A 21,166-nucleotide genomic window follows, 5' to 3' on the forward strand; every position below is an offset into this window, starting at 1 on the left:
ATCTGGTCACCCCTTGCAGAGTCCCCTGCACAGTGTCCACCCCTCGATGCCAGTGATGCCGCTTTTATTTCTCTCATGTTGGTATTTAGACAGTCATTTTGCTGAACCCTGAATTGCTCCCCTCGGGGCAAAAAGAGACAGACAGCAACTTCCACTGGATTCCCGTAATGACTTGTGGCTTTCAACAGGCGCTCTTGGGAATGTCTTGAACCGCATCGTCTGCGATTACCTGGAAATATCTCCTTCGCCGTAAAGTGCTATTTTACTTTTCTGCAATTACAGCTCTCATTCTGTCATACACGTCTTGTTGATCGTATGAAAAGTTGTTCACGTTTCACAGTGTAAATAATGAAAATGTTCAAGCAGTCTCGTGCACTTTTATGATTAAATGTATTTTTGTTTTACTCTGCTTTCCTCTTCACGCGTTCTGTGCAGAGTCGACGAAGAGAAAACAAGTAGGTTACCTCACCTTCGTCAGTCTGACCGAAATAATGATCTCGAACCTTGAGATACTCACTGAAACTTGTATTGGAATTTAGCATTTGTTGGTATCGGTCCAGTGCAATCCTCAGTTTACAGAAAGTCCAACTCGAAATTCGTAGCCTGTCTCAAAAATGATTTATCAGTGAAAAGATAACAGACATTATCTGGTACACTTTATTTTGATTAATATGAAACGAAATGCAATGGAAAAATATCTGAATATGCAGTGTGATATCTGCAGTAAAATTTACTTTGTAATAAGTTATTTTTTCACCAATAAACATACATAGCAAAGACCTTTAATATGAAATATCCAGCACCTTTAAAGATAATGAGGTAATGAAATACTTAATAAGATTATTAAACAAATAGCACTATGTACTTGGGATGCAAGGTGTCGTACAAATATCCAAGAATATAGATAATAAACTGCGTAAATTTTAATACGTATGTGGCACAGTAAATATGTCATTAAGAAACAAAAGTAGGAAAGAAAATCAGTTTAAACTGTGTTAAGTTATCGCTGTGAAGACTGGACCCTCAGTAGCGCGGGAATAAGTAAAGTGAAACAGCAGAAATTGAGTTTCTGGACATGCCCTCTGCGACCGTGCACGATTTTTAACGACTTGCTGTAGTCCTCGATGCGTGCGCGAGAGCTCTAAACGTGTACTGTCCACTCTTGTTCTGAAGTGATGAAAATATGTACTACTTTTATACACACAGGCCGATGACATATGACAGTTCATTGCAAGCAAAACAGCAATAGTACACCGTATCCATTTTTTTTTCAGAGCATCCTGGTATGTATTCCCTTCGCAAGTTGCGATGTATGTGTTGTAAAGTAGTTAGAATCTGATCAAGCGGCCGTGCCAAGATACGATCTCTAGTCCAGCTACATAAGTCTCAGCCAAGACTAGGCACTTCAGTGTTTTATACACATAAACACTTGGCTATGACCTGAATTCCACGGTTGATATGGAAACTTCCAAGATTTCTCATTTAACGAAGTACTGCAAATGCTAAGTACTTCAAGGGCAAGAAATATGAAACACTGAACAGCATTTCCAATCTTATCGCGCATCTTTTAGAATTTATATGTTACATAAATTGCTAGAAACAGGTCAGTTTCTACTTTATGTAGTCGATGCATATCTCTCGCGGTTTCCCGCCCTTTCTTAATAATCCTCTCGTACTTACAAAATTACATGAAATTTAAAACGGGAATCAGAATTCGAAGGACACGACAGACAGGCTTTCTCCATACCTACCCCTGCTATGTTCGCCTCACGCCTGGCTCTCTGGCATTGGATTTGAAAGGAAGTATGAAATCTGCGCTTCTCATTAAAACCGCATTTTTATCGCTTCACTTGCGCTTCAATATAATGAGAAGTGAAGGAAATCGCCAGACTTCTCAAAGGTTTCTTCTGTGACTGAAACATGGAAGACTCAGATTCTTCAATTAAGGACGAAATAAACTCTGAGGGTCTAATATGGGTTGGTAGCTTAAGATTCCTTTAATTAACACTCCCGTGCCTCGTTTTCAGTAGTCCCTGCTTCGGCGCAGTGACGCTCCCATAAGCATTAATTGGAGTAGCGATGTCTTCTGGCTCAAGAACGCAAGATGTGGCTTTACTTGAAGACATTTATAGATCGTAAAAAATATTTGCCTTACGTTAGAATTCTGACTTGCACTGTTCATTTTATTGTTTTTAAAACTATGTTTAAGGTAAACCCCATTTTGAAATAGGTTCGTGTTGTGGTTTCAATTTCGACTCTCCTCTGGGGCTTGAGTTTGTTTGTTTTTCATTGACGCTGCTTCTTGTCACAAACCCCAAAATGTGAGGGTTCCGGTCAGGAGATTAAACTTCACGCAAATACAAAACGGCTGAGAAATTTAAGAAAGCAATTCGAAGTATTGATAAAGTGGATTGAAATTAGTGATAATGCTCTAACAAGGAGACATGAAGAAATTTTTCACGTCCACACTGTTCGTTTCAATTGTAACTATTTTAGGGTGCCGGCGTATTTTGTATTTGAAAATCATTGTAACAATTTTGTATGAAAATGGTCAGAGTTATATTTTAAATTGAGCTATAAATTATCTCTGAACCACTTGAAGTAGATTTGCTTGTCATTATTCAAGATTGTCAGATGGGCAAAACTTGTAGCATGTAATGGTGATATAATAAATGTATGCATAATTTTAGTTAAGAATCTCAAAAGATGATATATAGCCACTTGAGAGACAGAGATCTTCTAGAATTGGTGTTGTAGTGAATTGTACTTGTTCAAAATGTGGCTCGGTGGCAGGCCTTTGTTAGCACTGCAATGAACCCCAGTACATCAGAAGAGCTAATAATTCTGCAACCACCTTTATAACCATAAACTTTTGAAGATCGAGATCGTTTTGAAAGCAACGCTGTGATTTCAGTGACGCGGATTCAAGTCAAATCATTTATCAGCTGCTCAGTTGGCAGCACAAAAGAATGAAACCCGTCTTAATGTGGGAACAAGCGAATTAATAAAATCTTTTTCATGTGTTAACTAGTAACAAACTTTTGACTGCCGTCACGAATCGTATATGGCGTGTTTCAAGATTTTTGTTTTATGATCCCGCAAATATTTTAAATTTGAGCGCTGGCAATTGTTCTGACATGAAGCATGCGAGTATCTCGGCCTGTCTATTCTTTTTATGTCTGCCTTTCTCCTTCGTGTTATATGTTTATACTTCATTTTCTTGTTTCCTTCCGTTTGGTCTGCATTCTCTCTGTGTATGTATGCATTTATATATGTAATTATGTACGTATGCGTGTCTTTATTTACTTCTCGCCCGTATTTCTGTATCTTTCTTTCTTCTCCCTTCCTTTGTTTGTGTATTTATTCCCGTCTCTCTCTGTCGTTTTCGCTTTACGTTCCCATTTTCTTTTCTTCCTGCTACACGTCTACGTGTTGCTCTACGACCGATGGATAACACGTGGTCGATCCGAATGATGTAATCATTGAAGTAAAATATTGAAACTAATGCAATGAATTTCCGCCATTAATTAACAAAAGGCCACAAGCTATTCAATTTGCGGTTTAATATAATTGAATGCCACGATCATTTGAAACAAAAACGTGTGCAGTGAAACGGAAACAGTTCTTGGTCAACATTGCGGAAAATTGGTTCATGTTTAAGTCATGTTCGTGTCCCGTGGACTGGCCGCCCCTCACAGTATGTTCGCGAAGAACTGGGACAGTTTCATTGTGTGCTGCGATCGGAGAGAGAGTAAACGACGCCAGATAAGAACCCTACAATACATCCAACCCGTGAGACCGACCACGGCTGTTGTTGAGAATACTAGAAACAGTGGTTAAAAAGACGGTGCATGTCTCCTGTTCAAATTATAAGGAAAGGCTGCAAATAATGTTTATTGATATTATTATTATTATTAATATTAATATATTACAAGGAACTGAATTATTATTATTGTTATTCCATCTATTCACCACTTTATAGGGTATTTACTTCTATGTACCCGAGACAAACCTTGCCACTGATGTACATAGTCCAACAGCTATTACTAAAATAAATTTTGGTTTTAATATTTTACATGTATTATATAATTTTATTGTGAGGGATGACTATATATAATATTTTACAGCGGCGTCTTTCGAATGATGTATGATGATCCTAGAATGGCGGTTTTCTGAAGTTACCTGATGTCGGGTTTGCCCGGGATGTTGGCCAAATATTTTTTGCTTGACTTGGAGACAATTCCAGTTTCTCCTATTATCATGGAATTACATTTGCTTATTATTATTGAAGCCCATTCCGAGATTTATAATTTCAGTTGGCGGAGATTAACATTGCGGGATCTATGGGAGATAGGAGTTGAAGGAGACTGGATTTTGTTGGCCCAGTACAGGGTCCGGTGGAGGGCTTTGGTTAATTCGGTGATGAACCTTCGGGTTCGGTAAGCCATCTAGTTAGTTAGTTAGTTAGCTTATAAAGAGTTAGTTGCTTTACAATAAATATTGGTTAGATTAAATTTATAATCAGGAAATTAGTTTACGATGTTAAAATAAATTACAACCATTTAAGTTTGTGTAAAATGTGTTAAGGGATAAAGCAAAGTATACCGCTGAGGGGAGATTATCGCAATTTGTCGGAATTAACTTGCTTTATGATCACGTTCCCGTCTGTTCTCAAAAGAAACAGCTACGCAACCTACCCATACGCAGTTAACTCTTTAAGGTATTATAAAATTTAGCAATTCGTTTTCGTGATTGCTTTGCAGATTACGTTGCTGAACTGTGTACGAAGCAGTGCATTATATTCCGTTACACAGAGGATTATTTAGAAACTTTCTAATAATACGAAATGACCCGCAAACATTTGGTGTTCCGTGCATTTGCTTACCCTTCTCAGTTCTATTATTATACTTCTACTTTATCATCATGATTGTTCTTGGCCTGTTTCGACTACAAGGATTAAGACTCCATCTTGTTGTGCAGCTCTCTTGCTATCAGCTAGTGCAATTTTGTAATTCGGTTTGAAACATTATTTTCAAACGGTCTAGCCATTTCCTTTGATAGTCGTCTATAGGCCTATATTGATATATGTCGTTACCAGTTTTCCTTTAATACGTTCATTAGGCTTGTGATCCGCCATTCTGTATTGTGCGACCGCACTCAGGACAAATAGTTCTGCAGTCTCTATTCCTTACAGCTGTTCTTTCGTTAACGTTGAACATTTGGATTTATAAGCACTTTTTCAAATATATTTCTCTTGCTACATGTGTTCTCCAATAATTTACGTAAGTGCGTCGTCTATAGGTCGATTAGAAGGGAAATCTTCATTTTTTTCGGATAACCAAATTCCATTAAAGCGTAAGAGAACAGTGTGGCATGCACTTTGTACGATGGTTGTACAGAGCCGTAAAATAATGCTGCTAGTTGTGCTCACTAACCAATAAGATACAAGCAGTTGGTAATCACGTCCCAGTGTTCGTAGAGAAACATAATAAATGTTCCACCCCCAACTCCAGTCCCATTACTAGCTCTGTTTAACCGGCATTGTAATGCAGACAAGATTCTGTTTTAATGTCCCTTCAAATAGAAGTACTTTAACTCTCCTTTGTCAGTTCCTAGAACGAATCTATATAAACGTGTGTTATACTGTTCATTCTTTCATTTTAAAAATGAACTCTATCATATACTTTATGACAGGAAGATAATCTTTCTCCACAATTGTGCTTTGAAAGGTCGAACCCAGTATATTATAATTGTGATTTAACATAAATGACTGCATATGATCGTTTGGAAGAATGGGAGGTAATCGAGGTCTATTTTAAAGCAATATCCCAGCAGTTGCCTGAAGGGACAGTGAAAACCAAGGCCGATATCTGAGCTCTGGGCCTACAGAATGCGAGAAACGTGCTGTGGAATCTACCTCTGCATGCAGCTGTACAGACAGCGTCGTGGTGAACTGAAGTTGATAATAAAGTATTGCGCGTTTTGATAGTTACTACCCTCTGAGCACACTTTCATATAATCTGGTGTGATTATCTTGTGACGAGGACGTCGACATTACTTAATGAACAATCTTCTCTAGGCGGCAGGCAGGCAGGTACCAGCATGGCGCGCCGTGCGATGAAGGCAACACACCGTGATCGTTAGTTATGTGAGTTGCCTGCCACAAGGAGAACGGTTTTCTCAGCGAGTTATGGCCTCATGTCCTCCCAATGTAATTTCCGTCGTCCCAACCCCTCGACCTGACACACCGTTTTGTTATGGAAGGCGATAAGTGCTCGATGTCTCCATTGCTCCATTCCTCTGACTAAGTTGAACTTGCTACAGCTTTAAGTAATTGATTTATGGCACTTCTAATCTAGACAACAAGCTAGCAAGCACAGAAGTAGTGTCACCACATTCAACTCTATTTTAAGCAAAGGCAGGTTTGTTTTATAATTAACCCGTTCGGTCAATTTGTGTTCATTCTTCCCTTTAATAATTTTTAAAATGATTTAAGGAGTGTCATTAAATTTCTTACATGCATTTAACAATAATCCACATCAACTAAAGTAGTGTATCTAATTCTATTACTACAAAAAATTGTATAATCTTCAGGTCCTCAAATTTGCGTGACAGCCATGTTAGTATTATTTGAAGCAGAAAATTAAAACGCGCATAGAAATAGTGGCCTCTGGTGGCATATGAAACAATAACATGAATTTCGGACAAATTATGTTTTCAATGTATTGTATAATGACGATAAGTAATCAATAATTGGACCTAGACATGTAACATATTCTGTGAGAGATAGATCATGAATACGAAAGCAAATTATAAGATAGTACTCTAAATAGGCCCTTGCCGCTTCCACATCATTAAAAATTGATTATTCACAATCATCGTACCATTCAACGCCATATAACCTGTGAAGTTGGAGAAGCGTTGTTACATAACACAAGAATAAATAGAAAGTTGTTTGCGACATACGAACAGTTGCTTTGTTTGTGTTGCAGGGAACTTCTTCCGAATGGCAGCCTCCACTTCGCGCCTTTCCCGCCAGAGGACTACAACCCCGAACTGCACGCGGCCACGTACCGCTGTAGGGCTACCAATCCAGCCGGCAGCATTGTCAGCAGGGACTGCAAGCTGAGAGCAGGTTAGATACCTTGGTGCATTGCGTGCCTGTGTTCGTTTACAGTGTAAACTTTACACATTCCTTGAATTCATGCTTCGGGCCGTTCTGCGCGTGCATTTCAGTGTTTCCGCAGTTTTCCCTATGAACTGCCCAATTCTTGTTTTCAGTCCGTAGCTTTCTTAACGTGCATGACAGTTCATACAGGCAGCAAAACATACTACAGGATACTTTCTTTACATTTGTTAGTTCCTCTGTCTTATTGTACCTGTCGTTCTCTCCATTTTCTGCCTTCATTCCGCTGTTTTATTTCTTTGCTTCGATCTTTATCAGTTATCAGATCTGTTATTCCTTCCTTCCTTTGTGTCGTGAATTTCTCGTTTCTCTCCTTACTTCCTTTATTGCTCTATTTCTTCCCCTACTTGCCCTTTCTTTTTATTTTATAATTTATCCCCCTATTCCTGTACTTAATTTGTTTTCCTTCCTTCCCTTCGTTATTTCTTTCTTTCATTCTTTGTTTAAGTTCCTTCCTTCTGTTTTAATCCCTAGTCTTCCTCCTTGATATAGTTCACTTTACCCCTCATACATTTTTCTTTTCTTTTCTTCCTGATCATAGGCAATTTATTGCATATTTCTACTCCGAATGTTATACAAATTATGCTAATTGTCTATTCAAAGCAAGATTATAAATATCATGTTTTAATCCACTCATTAATTGTAAGAGTAAAACTCGAAGCTTTTCATGTTTTAAAATAAAATCGTGGTAAAATTTAGTCACTTTTCTGAATATAAATTCAAACAACAACAAAAAAGAGGCAAAAAGTACACTTGTACTCTTAAGTTCTTTCATCGTTCTCCCGAGGCAAGTTGGTTTCCTTGTTTCAATCGATTCTAGATATTCAAAATTCGAAGTTAAATGAATCAGTCAAGTGCCGCTTCCCAGACCATGTGCAACCCCCACATACATTGTAAGACTTGAGGTTCTCACAGCGGTGAGTATGAAGATATCCGTCTTCTGGGTTGTTGCGCTGTGTAGTCTGGTCGATGTTAACCAACGTTTCAGAGGTCATACTGCCTCCATCATCAGGGCGATGAGTATGAAGATTTCTGTCTTCTGGGTTGTTTCGCTGTGTAGTCTGGTCGATGTTAACCAACGTTTCAGAGGTCATACTGCCTCCGTCATCAGGGCGATCGCGGATATCTTCCCACATACATTTGCAAACTCTTGTCAGTAATACGTTGCTTGGTTGCCATCCGTGTTCCTTTGCTCTGCCACGACTTTTCACTCGGGGCGGAAACGGATGTAGTTTCCGAAATGTTTCTTCTTCCCACAGAATGCCGGACTGTGAAGAAAGTCTGGGAATCCGGTATTAGTAATTATAAGATTGTTTGTTTTAAATGCGTTACTTCGGAATAATTTCCGTAGTGCAATTAGATTTGAGTGTGGTTATTCCTTTTCCATGTTAGCTAGAAAATGTCACGAGACTACTCTGAGCCTATCTTTCGCTCTGTGCCACTTAAATGTAATGGTATATATTACAGTCCTTATTAGCATGCATCAGCCGTCATACATTCCACTTCTTTTTTCATTATTCCCATTCGCGAAATTATAGGAGCGTTATTTGATTAAGTCCTGTTTAATTTGAAATGTGACGGGCATTTTAAAGGATTAAGCTACAGTGCGTACCGTACTTGTTTTTTTTCAGATGTAAATTAAGGAAACACAAGAGGGTGAATTTTTTTCTGCTGTCTAGAGTGGTATTTCGCCACTGACAGCACTCTAGCTAGTTTAGGAGAAACAGTAAGTGCTGTTACGCTGAGCTGGTGGTTGTCCGACAGATGAACTTGACAGATTTGTGCTATTCTAAAACAAGACAAAACAGTGTACTACCTCTTCAGTTTCATTACAACAGCACGATAGTAGTATGAATTCTGCCGCGAATTTTGCGTGTGTGTATATATAAAATTTCATTCCGAGTCAAAAATCATTGGTCTTCCCTTAATTTGTGTTCTTGAAAAAATTATTAGGATGATAAAATTATGGAGGAAAAAATAGAAGGAAGAATCGCTGGCATTTATATCTTTTTAGAGAACAACCAGATTTCATTAAAATAACCAGTTACTTTGCCACATGTATAATTATCAATACTCAATAAATTTCTCGAGCCATGATGTTTATGTGATCAATCCGTACATTAAATGCTGAGTTCAGGTTGCCTGCAAAATAGTGTTTCGACCGCCCGCTCTACTTGCGTGTCGGAGAAGTTGCCGCCCTAATACGGCGATATCAGTTTGTGATGCTGGAAAGAGCAACACGATTCTCTCCGAATGCATATCGTTTTAATTCTTGGTTTATTCAATGTCTATTCTTCAACTAAATTAGTGCCATAGTGCCAAATGTAAAATGGCATAATTAATATATTAATAAAATGAAGACCTGGAAGTAACAGATACATTATTAAAACTGAGAAAACCGGAAATAAATTGAAACGCAGCTGTACTAATTCCGCTTGCTGGGATTCTCAAACACTAAAGTGTAAATACACAAAAAAAACACGTGTCTTATCCTTCGTCTACATACACACACACACATTATATATATATATATATATATATATATAAGGGCGATAACGAAAAGTGCATTTCTTCTTGTTTCATGCTTTCCAATCTTGCAAGTAACCCCAGCCCAGTTATAATATCTTCTTCGAGAAAATTTTTGGAAGTAAAAGGGTTGAACCGAACTTTCGCTTGAAGTTTTCATGGTACAACATTCCTATCTTTACTTTCTGTTTTCACAGTGAACTTACTTTACAGCAACAAAGCGTTTCTTCCTCTGAGGCGCAGCGATTGTAGAAAATGCTGTGTTATAAATGGACCGACAATCCATCCTATTAATCATTTCTGTTCTTGATGATCACTAGTATAATTCATCAACATCAACGCAGAGTTCTGAACATTTCCCATTGGTCAATATTAATCCAGTGACAGGGATGATTCAGAATTATACATGATTTATGGTTACTTACATTCCTTTCAATTTGTATACCGCACATTTAACACAGCCCGTAACAATCCCGATATTTTCATCAAAATCCTTCCAGTAGCTGTGAACATTATCATGCGGACTGGCATGTGAAAAGGACATACAATATTTCACCAAGAACTGAATACACTTCAGTGCAAGGTTCCAGTCTCTTAATCTTAAAAAGCTTGAGCCATTGTGACCATTGCTGTTATAGCACGATTTAAGATTTGATGCGACTTAATTTAAAAGATTATTTCGCACATAAATAATTTCTTTCTTTTCTGGAATTCCATAGGATTCTCTTTATACCCTTTGTTTGACTATTAGCAAAACAAGTGTCAGCCTTTTAATCTTGTGCTCAGTTAAGTGACATTCTCAGCCACATCGAGACCGTAGAAACGTTGTAGGGTGCATCACGTGCCTATATATTGAACTGTGAACATGGTACATCTGTATGATTAGTGAAGCGGTGAGGAGAGGTAACTTGCTTTTATACGTGTCCTCTCTCAAACGCAGTTTTAACTACGCTGAACATGATTGTGTTGATAAACAAAAGATTCCATTCTGTATATAGTGATAATGCAATCAATGCATGTTACCTCGACCAATAATATGTGACATATTCGCGTATTCTAATGTGAATAGATACTGCTACACGATGCAAGGTCTGTTGTATGTGTACACACAAATGGAGGTTCAGTTGTAACCCATTCGAGGGCGATTGCCATGGGCGTGAGACAGACACAGGATGCTTCGAAACATGAGTTGTGTTGCTCCACTATTCTTGTACTTTATGCAATTGCATCATCTATTGAGTTAATTGCAGCCTTGTGGATCTGAATAATATGAGGTCGTGCGCACCGTACCGAGTTTTAATGGATTGACACAGAAGACATTAAAAATCACACAAAGTCTCGGTTAATATGGGCCAGAGCCCCACAACTGGGATTTGAACCATTGTGCTAGTCCGCGTTGCCTTATACCACACTAGTAATCTTGCCGCGCGCTCACGTGTGTCAGACAGATTAGAAACGCGTACAAAATTGTACGGAAAAATGTGTAGGAAAGTGGCCACTTGAAAGAAGTCGCCATAGATCGCAGAATAATAACGCATTAAATTTTAACTTAAACAGCGAAGGACGGTGTGAATTGGATTTATCTGACTCAAAATAGGGAACGTGGCGGGATTTTTGAACACGGTGATGGATCTAACAGGCGGGGAATTTATTGAATAACAGAGTGATCATTAGATTGTCAAGGTGGACTCTGTGGAGTTGGTGTCAATTTACACACTATTTCTTTCTCTTTATTTTCTGTATTTGTACTTACCAAGGATAAGGGTCATGACAGAAGCTCACAGACCACCATTTGTTATTCTGAAGTATCATTACACTATGCTGCAATCAGTCACCAGTGACAATGGACAAGAAAAATTTATTAACCCTGCAAAATTCATATGTTCCAGTGTAATATTGCATTGTAATCATGACGGTCAGCTGTCTTCAGGAATTTAAAAGAAACTGTGTTGTATGATTCTTACATGTCATCTACTGCGCGACTTTTTAACTTAAATATTGCTTTATATCCTCCCTTATCTTGACGTGTGACTGGTAATGGATAGGAGTAAGCCATCAAACCTGTGATGAAATTGGCCGTCGGTGTTTTCATGTGGGACTGTCCTTGTTAAGTGACTCGTTCGGGCAGACCAAGAGTTGTTGTTAGCCCTGTCGCACCCGCTCGGTACTCCACCCCAGGGCCTGTGTGAAAACAGGTGGCGGCCTGCGAGAAACGACGTTCTGTTGCTTTGCTGATTCAAAACAGATGACTGTGTTTGTCGTTCCTTCATTAGTGACGAACTGGAAATCTCTGCTTCCCTTATTAACTAATTAACAGTCTAGTAGGTTATGCGAACAAAATAAACAGCATTTCTCGTCTACCCCACTTCAGCCCCGAAATTCTATTTGCTCCCTCTTTGAGTTGTTATTATTATTGTTGTTGTTGTTGTTGTTGTCGCCTGATGGAGTAAAAATGGCCGTTGTATTAGCTGGAAGAGTAAGCGGTCCCGCTCTCGTCGACAGTAATCTAATTATACTGCCTCAATTAGCACAGAGCTACAAGCAGCAAGTCCACACATTTCAACCCCAGCAAGAAAATTTGTGAGGATCTCCTGTTCCCAACTTCTTTCTCTGAAGGGTTCGCGTATTTGTCTCAAGTCAAGATTTATCTCACTTATTACTGACACTAGAGGGTTTCTTAACAAAGCATTTGTATGCGTAGGCTGTGGTCCATAATTTATTTAACGATGCTGTCTCTACTGCAGACCGAGCAAGTTGATGTAAAGGTCCTCAATTTTATTCGGAGATCCTTTGGTTCGAGGCTATGTCTCGTTACCGGGTATGCTGACAGGTTTTTCGTTGTTTTCCTCAGTCACTCGAGACGAATAATGGGATTAATTATACCTTCAAACAGACTTCAATCGTCTTGCTTCATATCATTAACTCAATAATCAAGTAAACTTTCCTCTTCGCTGGAAAATTAAAAAGCATTTACAATTGAATAGCGTCGTTAAATAACAAATGAGTTATTTTGTGAAATTAGACGGCAGTGAAACGTGGATTGGTAAGGAGGTGGAAGGAGACGCTAGCGGCCAAACTGCTGCTTCAACGTCGACTTTAGGTACCGAGGCAGAACACAAAAGTATTCAGTCACGACAGCCGATAACCCGGCAAGTTTAAAACTACGTACCTCTTGAACGCGAGTGTAAGTATGATAGCTGCACCACCCTACTTAAGTCGATTTGATGTTAGTAGTTCATTCATGTGTCAGAGTCACAGAGCGCCGAATGTGATGCGAAGGAAATGCGCAGTGTTCTGCGGGGATGGGACAGACAGGCCTTACTTGTTCCTTTGTAGTATCCCGACATTCGAGAAAACCAGTGTTGGGATAGTAAGTATTTGTACCGAGATTTGAGCCCGGACATCCCGAATACAAAGCAAGAATGCTGATCGTTCGGTAGTTAATTTGTTGTGCATCACTGGTTCCTTTTCGCACATTGAACAATCTGTCGTTAATTCGTTCACTTCAACTTTAAAAGCTAATTCTGCTTCAGCAGCGTTAGTTATGTAACTGAGAACGGTCGTAAAAAGAGGGCACGTAAATATTTTGTTGAAGGCAGTCGTGTCGTTGTGTTATCCCTGCCTTCGCATGGAGAGACTGAGAAAATTCATAAAAATCTCAAGATAGTCGTCCTTCCGGGATTCGAACCTGGTATAAGTCTAGGGCGTTATCAGTACACCATAAAATTCTGTGGAACATCCGGTCAGTAGGGAACTGTTATTGGAGAAAATAATTTTTGGAACAGAACTCAGCTACACAACTGTCACGATTTAACTAGTCCAGTATTAGTCAAATATTCTCTCCATCACTTATTCTTCTCAAAGTCGAACACAAGTAATTAGTGGTCTTCCACAGTTCTGTTCAGACATTCTGTCGGGATATGGAATAAAAGTTGAGGGTACGTCTTAAAGACCTTCATTTGGAAAAGGCCCTGTTGTAAAGTTCAGCGATGATCGCTGCTTGGGGCTTTGAACTACTTCTCTTCTCCGTTTTGGTCTCGTGAGGGTTTAGACGAGTGTAAGAGAAATAGGAGTAAATATAGATTTCTCGTTAGAACCAAACTTTCCCCCCCGATATATTCACTATGTGCTTTGGGATGGAAATTGTTTGGGTTTCATTTTGTCGTGGTAAAATATCTCGTAAAGCAGTGCAATTGGAAATGTAGACATGCAGTTTACCCAAGAGCTTTCAGGAAACAAAGTTTTCTTAGTGTACATAAAGTTCCTTTACATAGTTCAGTATTAATACTCGTAGTGCTGCGAGAGTGTGGAGATGTGTTAATTAGGTTTTGAAATCGATATTTTCTAGAGTTATTGATAACCGTATCTTCAGTTCACTCCATTATGAACAGAAATTAAAGTAGCAGGAATCGAGTCCTAACAATTTATTCAAATATAAAATGCTTTCTGAATATGGTTTATATATGAAAATTTCTTTCTTCATAAAATAATCTTACAAACCTCTAAAGAAAATAAATAGCGACCAATAGAAAGCCTGTAAAAGAAAATATATTTTTGACCTTTCAGCTAAGAAATGCAATAAAATGTAAAATGAAGTTTTCTCAGACCATCAACCGCTTTGGCAGGGGTAAATATTCTAGGTTTCAGAGCCTGTACCCATAGTTAGTGGATATGTTTCAATCAGCAGTTTTTGCCTTAAATTCAGCGACGAATTTAATTTGTTTCTGGCGTTAACTTTCGTATACGATCGGGCTATAAAACCAGTTATGGATTGTGGAGGGTTAGAAAGGGGTACTCTAGCCAATAAGGAAATGAATGTCTGTTCACTCTTATGCATACAGAATTTCGTAGTCATATTTTTAATACCTGAAAAGATATCCTGCTCCCGAGCACAGATAAAACCTACAGAATGTTAAACTATCCGAATAACTTACGTATTTAAAAAATTATGAAGACAATTTTTGTCTGGAATTGAAGAGGATTGTCGCAGTTCGTTTAACTTAAAAGCTGCTGTGAATATAAAAGTAAGGGAACTTCAGAGAAGCCAAAATATTCAAGAAATTCTTTGCTCAGTAATTTTTAATGACTCAACCTTCGAATATCTCCCAATTACTTCCTGCTTCCTCTAATGATTCAATCTCGACTTGACGTTTCCAATTTCTTGCCGAGTTCGTTTCATTCATGTGTCTAGTTTAGAGGTAATGTAAAGCTGGATTAATACAAAGAAATCTAATTTAAAACTATCTCTTTGTCCACGTTATTCACAGTCTTTCGGCATCAGCAATTAGTGGATAACGCGAATTTTAAAATCGCCTTCGGTTGTAAGGAACCTGATACATGATGTCATCCCGTCATTGAGTTTATGTGCGTCCCATATCTCTTAAAATGCATAGAAGTGTCCTAAATTATAAAGGCCCATTTGGGACTCGTTTCTTTGAGAAAATTGTAACGTTATTAAAGCTTTCAATAAAGAATATTTCATAGAATCTGTTTCATTAAACGTAGGAGCTTCTTATCTTAATGGTCAAAACTTAAATTAATCTACTGTATCTCTTGTGCAAACTCCAGGAACATTTTTGACACAAATTATTTTCTCCAATCGACTTTTAACGGTGACGATTAAGCTAACTCGTTCGCATGTAGTCCCAGGCAACGCAGACAATAACAATGCTGCTAGAAATAGCTCTTTCCGTTAACAAGTACGTCGGATATGAAAAAGTTTTCGAAATTTGTTTTTACTTTAATTTCTATTCACTGCATTTCGTAACATTTTAGTGAGGTTCTGTGTGCGTTGTGTCCTCTTGACAGACTGACTGGACGTCGCTCGTCGATGTAAGCAACGCGGTCTCTACGAGAAGTCTGCAGGTGAGCGGATGGAACTAAAATCACCTCCACTTGTTCGCTGTTCGTTTAAAGTTTGCGGCCTTAATGCGAGTATAAGGCCATGGCCTACCAAACATATAGATGTACATTTCATTCCCCTACGGAATATGTTTATAATCGGGATATCTGGAAGATTTACCAAGTAAGCTGCTGTGCCTCCGTAGGTTATTAAAGAATTTTACAATCGCAATTTAAATTTTTGTTTTCCTATGTACTTCGAAAATTGTTACCTTCTTGTGGCAGATCTTGGTGTTAGAATTAATGACATGGAAAATAAAGTAACGGACTGGCGTAGTTGTGTCTTAGGTAAAAAGTAACTGAGGATGGATTAAGTATAAGGAGGAACGTAGCATATTAAGTCCTCCTCCGATGTTGTGCATTGAGACTGAAGATGTCGGTAAAACAAGGCAGTTCCATAATTTTCTCGGTAGTTAATTCGCTGTTTTTACTGTAAAATGGATACTGGTTCTCTTCACGGATGTGAGGGGCACAAACCTGCGTTGTGTGAGTAGCTTAAATCGCAGGCCTCTGGAAACTTGAGGGTTCGGCGGTAAGAATTAGCGGTGGCGCTGTGGAGTTGCACGGCCCCTGAACGTGATGCTCCATTATTCATTACCTCCTGTAGTAATCCTACCGCGTGTTCAGTGGCGGAACATGTTCTTACAGTGATTTAAGTGTCCGAATAACTTCAACATTTCCTTCGCCTTGGCGCTGTCATTAATGGGGCCGAACGTTGCCGGCGCCTCGTCTCGGTGAATGTGGGATTTGTGACACTGGGTCAGAACACTCGAAACCTCGGAATTTAGGAAGACCTGAGAGCTGAGTGGCCATCTTCGCTCTCTAGTCGCTTTTGCCCCCACGGTCAAAATCTCTCTGCGTCTACTGAAAAAGATTCTGAGTAGAACCCAAGTACGTCACATGCCAGTGTGTAAGAGTCCTTCAGGACGTAACAAATCTAACGCCATTCATTTCATAGACCCATTTGTTAATTATTAGGCTGGTTAATAAAAAGCAGAAGAACTTTGTGATTCTCTAAAGCAGACCAGCTGTGTCATGTTGCCCGCGGAGACATTTTGAATAAGAAAACGTCTTTTAACCCTATCCCTGGCAACTCTCGAAACGTCGTGTTTGTCAGATATGCCTCGTACAATAAACAAGGGCCAACATAATGTTTCCATTACAGCAAAATAACTTGTTATAACGATGCATTCTATCTGTGCTTTATGTTCTCCGGTAAGTTTAATCTTCATAGTCTGGCATGAAACTTGGTTTTAAAGTGAATGCTATTAAAGGCTGCAATGTCTTAAATCCCTACCTTCCACGATTCTGAAATGGCGGTCGTTTCAGCTTCCTTGTTGTGAGAAACACACTTTCCATGCGGTGTCCGACCCAGATTGTTTCCAGCTAAGGGGTAAAATTGTTTACATTCAGAATGTTCTTGAACTGAATCTGGAATCGACTCTTGTATCTTCATTTCCCAACGGACTGAAAGCTTAGTTCATAATGGTCCTTGTAGAAAAACAATGGTCATTTCCTGCACAATCTATACTGATTTAACGTCTATAAGCACCTCGAGTTTCCAAACGTCATTACGTTAAGCCACGAATCGGTCATCTGTTGAATCGAACTTCGCTGCAATCACACTAAGCCCTTCTAAAGCCACTTCCTATCTTCTACTGAGGTTGTTATATTCGCTTAAAAACAAAGTGCATATAAACAAGAAACAATTTTCTTTATGCAATTGTGTCTCACAGGAGACGATGGGCGGGGGCTTAAACTGCTTGCTGTAATCCTCTTTCGTAATGACTCGCAGTTAACTTTACCAAAGGCGTGTTCATTACCGTCACTTGTTATGGAAATGAACAGGGCATTAGACTCTGTTAAACATTAACCAGGGTCTTACAAACTAGGAAGCGGCTATTTGCCTTCAAATGTCGGGAGTTCATTATATGGTTCCCAGGCGTCAAGTTTAATAAATAGAACACTGAGAAATTTTAAAACGTCACAATTAAATATGTCTACATTTTTTTTCCTTTTAGCTTTATATCACACACCTGACCAGAACATCTGTGCATATTTCACAACCTCTCTCATCTCTCAGATCCAGTAATGGTGAAATTTAATTCAGTGTTTGGTATATGGTACTTTCGACAAATTATCCATGTTTATGAGAATGCATTTTCTTGTGAGATGAATGAGTTAGTAGCGTACCATCTTTCAGCGTTTGTTGAGTCATTTTTTAATTCCCTTTTATGACCTCGTAACTGTATGGGCATGGACACTCTGTATTACTAGTGTGGGAGTAAGCCAACTTCCCAAGGTTATCACCAGTGTTTTGTATTTTGGAGGCCTCAAGTTCTAAACTCGACCAGTAGACGACTTAAGCCAAGATTTGTCGTTTTCGTGAGTTTTGTCCAAAGATTATATTTTTTTAATATTCTGGACAAAATATAAATTTAATTTCTGTTACACAGAAACTACAACTTAAACTCTGAGGTCTAAGTATAGACTTAGTTACATTTAAGTACCCTTCACTAGGTCCTGCCGTACATGTTGTAGCGTTTTCTTGACTCTAAGGCTTGGTTTAATGGGAAAACAGATTGGAAGTGTCTGGGAACTAATTGATAAGAAGAAAATTTGGATCGACGAAAAATGAGTAAAGTGTAGAAAAGTACATAACAAGCTTTTTTTTTATTTTCTAATGCCCATTTAATATTCTCACGAAGATTAAATAGAGGAGTGTGCGATGGGCGTAACACGTAGCACGCATCGGAAACTGTCAAGTCCGTTTTCTGTAACAATAATTTTTAATAAAATGAATATTTCTTTCTAATGCATATCGCACTACATTTCTTTATAATCTTTATAAATATGAAAGTAAGTAATTCTCGCGTGCATTAAATGCGCCAAGTACTAACTCATCACGGTTTTACAGAATTTTCGGACTTTATTCTGAGTGAGAAGTTGTGCTCCGCTGTTTGGATTGTAGTGCTGGCCCTGTAAAGACACCGCCACTGCATCGTCAAGGCAAGTTCCTTGGCCCCTGTAGGGAACTTGCTAACACTCTTAACATAAACCGCTTCCGTAGGCTCCGCACAGGTAGTGTAGTGCAAGCCATTGCGTTTCGAGTGTCTTAACACGCGCCATGCCCAGTAACGAAGCCTTGTACGTCCAGTTCTAGTCCTTTGTTCTTACTGCGATACTCCGACAATTTATCTTTCTACCTGCGAGCACCAGAAACATCCAGCGGTAAAGTAATTTACATTAGTCTGCTTACAGGAAACAGCCTATTCCAAAACAATCGGAACATAAGTAGAAGAGGTGCGTTGCCAAGGAACAAATCAGACCTTTGAATTGATGGTCTATTTATTAATAGGGTCTGTTCTAATTAATGTTTGTCTAGAAACCTCATACAAAGATAACCTTTAAAATCTGTCTGAAACATGAAGGTGGTTACCAAATTCGTTGTGTAGCTGATCTCATAGAAGTAAAGTCCTGTATGGCGTATACTTAACAATTTCACACCATTGTGTTTGGTTACGTAACGCGCTAACTCAAACATTTACATAATGTACCGTCGACTGAGAAAATTCATTATAGTATTAACCATTAACTAGCGATATTAGCCAATACAAAGTACTATATAGCGTCGAATGAGAGGATGATAGTGAATAATGATATGGAATTTAAGGCAGTGAGAAACTAAGTAGGAACTGGGGGAAACCACGAAAAATCCCAGTCAGGATAGCCGAGATTTGAACCCGAGACCGCCCAGATCGAAATGGGCTCTAGTGCTAAGCAATATTTAGTCATTCATTTTTGTAAGGATTTGTTAGATTCGGGAAAATTGTTTATAGTTTTTGTTTGTTAGGAGGAAATTACAGAACAGCCTTAGAGCAGATGTCCATCGCCTTCTTATTCGGTCGCCGTCACAGCGTTTGGTGTTTGCTCCCCAGTACGAAATTTCGTATTTTCGGAGATGAAACGTGTGGACAGACTCGATTGTCCCTGTGTATGCATTAGCTTTGCAAACGGAGTATGAAGTGGGCTAGTTGTTACACGGGCAGGTTGTTATATTTTAGTTTAAAAATCACTCACTTGCAGCAGCAACTCACGAGTCTCGTAAAATTTTTCTTCTGACTTTGAACTCACTTCCACGACCGTGTGATAAAGGCGAGTTCTTTAAAATTTCCTTACCTAAAGCTCTTTATATTAAGAGCAATGCGTGTACTTCGTTCTTCACTTCAATCGAACATTGACACTGCTTTGGACGTTAAATCAAAATGACGTGTGGGGCCAGTTGTTACACTGGACAAGGGGCACTTTGTTATAGTGTATCAGCGTGACCCGTATCTTTTGCAATAAACTTGCGTTTGCAAATGATTACATTTTATTGTTTTATCGGGAAAGATGGTACGAAAGTACAAAAGGAAGACTAATAGAGGTAATACAAGTTTGGAAACGCTTAAGTTAGCAGCTGATGAAGTCTCTTCTGGAAGAATCTCGTTAAGGCAAGCTGCTAATATATGATGAAAATGTTTCAAAATGTTCTGTGAAGAATTCTTTCCATGTACAAAGCAAGATCTATCTGTAAAGTACGGTAACAAACAGGTTCCCTATAACATGTATTGCACCCTCTCTGGCTGTAACAGAAAATCACCTCCTCTGCTCGTCTGCAGGCATGTCTCTGTCTGAATTATGAATGTCGCTTAATCAGCTTAGTGCAAATGTACCAGCCTATATTGATGTTATTTATTAATAATTAATGAGAGTTAACCTGTGAATTTTCACAAAGTCCTTTATGTTATTAGCAACAGGATGTGCCGTTACAACCAACTAGATGGCTTGCCGAACTCGAAGGTTCATCACCGAATTAACCAAAGCCCTCCACCAGACCCTGTCCTGGGCCAACAAAATCCAGTCTCCTTCAACTCCTATCTCCCATAGATCCCGCCTGAGATTATCCTCCCTTCTACGTCTAGGTCTCCCCAGCGGTCTCTTCCCCTCAGGCTTCTCAACCAATACCCGGTGCACACCTCTTGTCCCACAACAAATACATAATTTAGTAATGCGAAATGATTTTCTCTAATTCGTTATGTCCATTGAAAATCTTTCTGATTTGTATGTTATATTTTTTATCGAGTGTCTTAATAACGTTAACAAAACTTTGTCTTGTAAAGACTTTTTCAGACAGCTTCGCTGATGTCCTCTGTTCCCCTTGCAGATGTGGTGCAGCCGTATCAGCTGCAGGTGCATAATGTCTTTGTAATGGGAGGCAATGTTGCTGTACTGAAGTGCAACATCCCTAACTTTGTGAGGGGGTTGGTCCAAGTGTCCAGCTGGTTAAAGGACGAACACTTGCTGGGAAGAACCGTCATACATCCTGGTGGCAGGTAAGTGCTGTTTGTAGTGAGGACTGGACCAAGCTATGGGAAGAATTACCCACTGACGATTGCCACATTGCAAATATGATACTCTTCAGGATCTTTTACAATATTTAATCCCATTTCCAAATGGCAGTGAAAAATTATTCTCTAAAGGTTTGTGACAATGGTCAATTCATTATATGGA

General features: G+C 38.9%; 1 protein-coding gene across 9 annotated transcripts in view; it reads left to right on the forward strand.

The window, feature by feature from the left end:
* LOC110835771 (cell adhesion molecule Dscam1-like) overlaps positions 1-21,166 on the forward strand; it is a 312,906-nt gene that overhangs the window by 259,740 nt on the left and 32,000 nt on the right. For all 9 annotated transcript variants that reach the window (XM_087358016.1, XM_087358019.1, XM_087358018.1 and 6 more), the window contains exons 5-6: positions 6,993-7,135; positions 20,820-20,988. In XM_087358016.1, the coding sequence (XP_087214142.1) occupies positions 6,993-7,135; positions 20,820-20,988 (312 nt within the window). The remainder of the gene's footprint in view (positions 1-6,992; positions 7,136-20,819; positions 20,989-21,166) is intronic.

The sequence above is a fragment of the Zootermopsis nevadensis genome, unplaced genomic scaffold, assembly GCF_977971745.1.
Source record: "Zootermopsis nevadensis isolate Lab colony 2312 unplaced genomic scaffold, Znev_1.0 Znev_ptg000029l, whole genome shotgun sequence".
Taxonomy (NCBI): Eukaryota; Metazoa; Arthropoda; class Insecta; order Blattodea; family Termopsidae; genus Zootermopsis; species Zootermopsis nevadensis.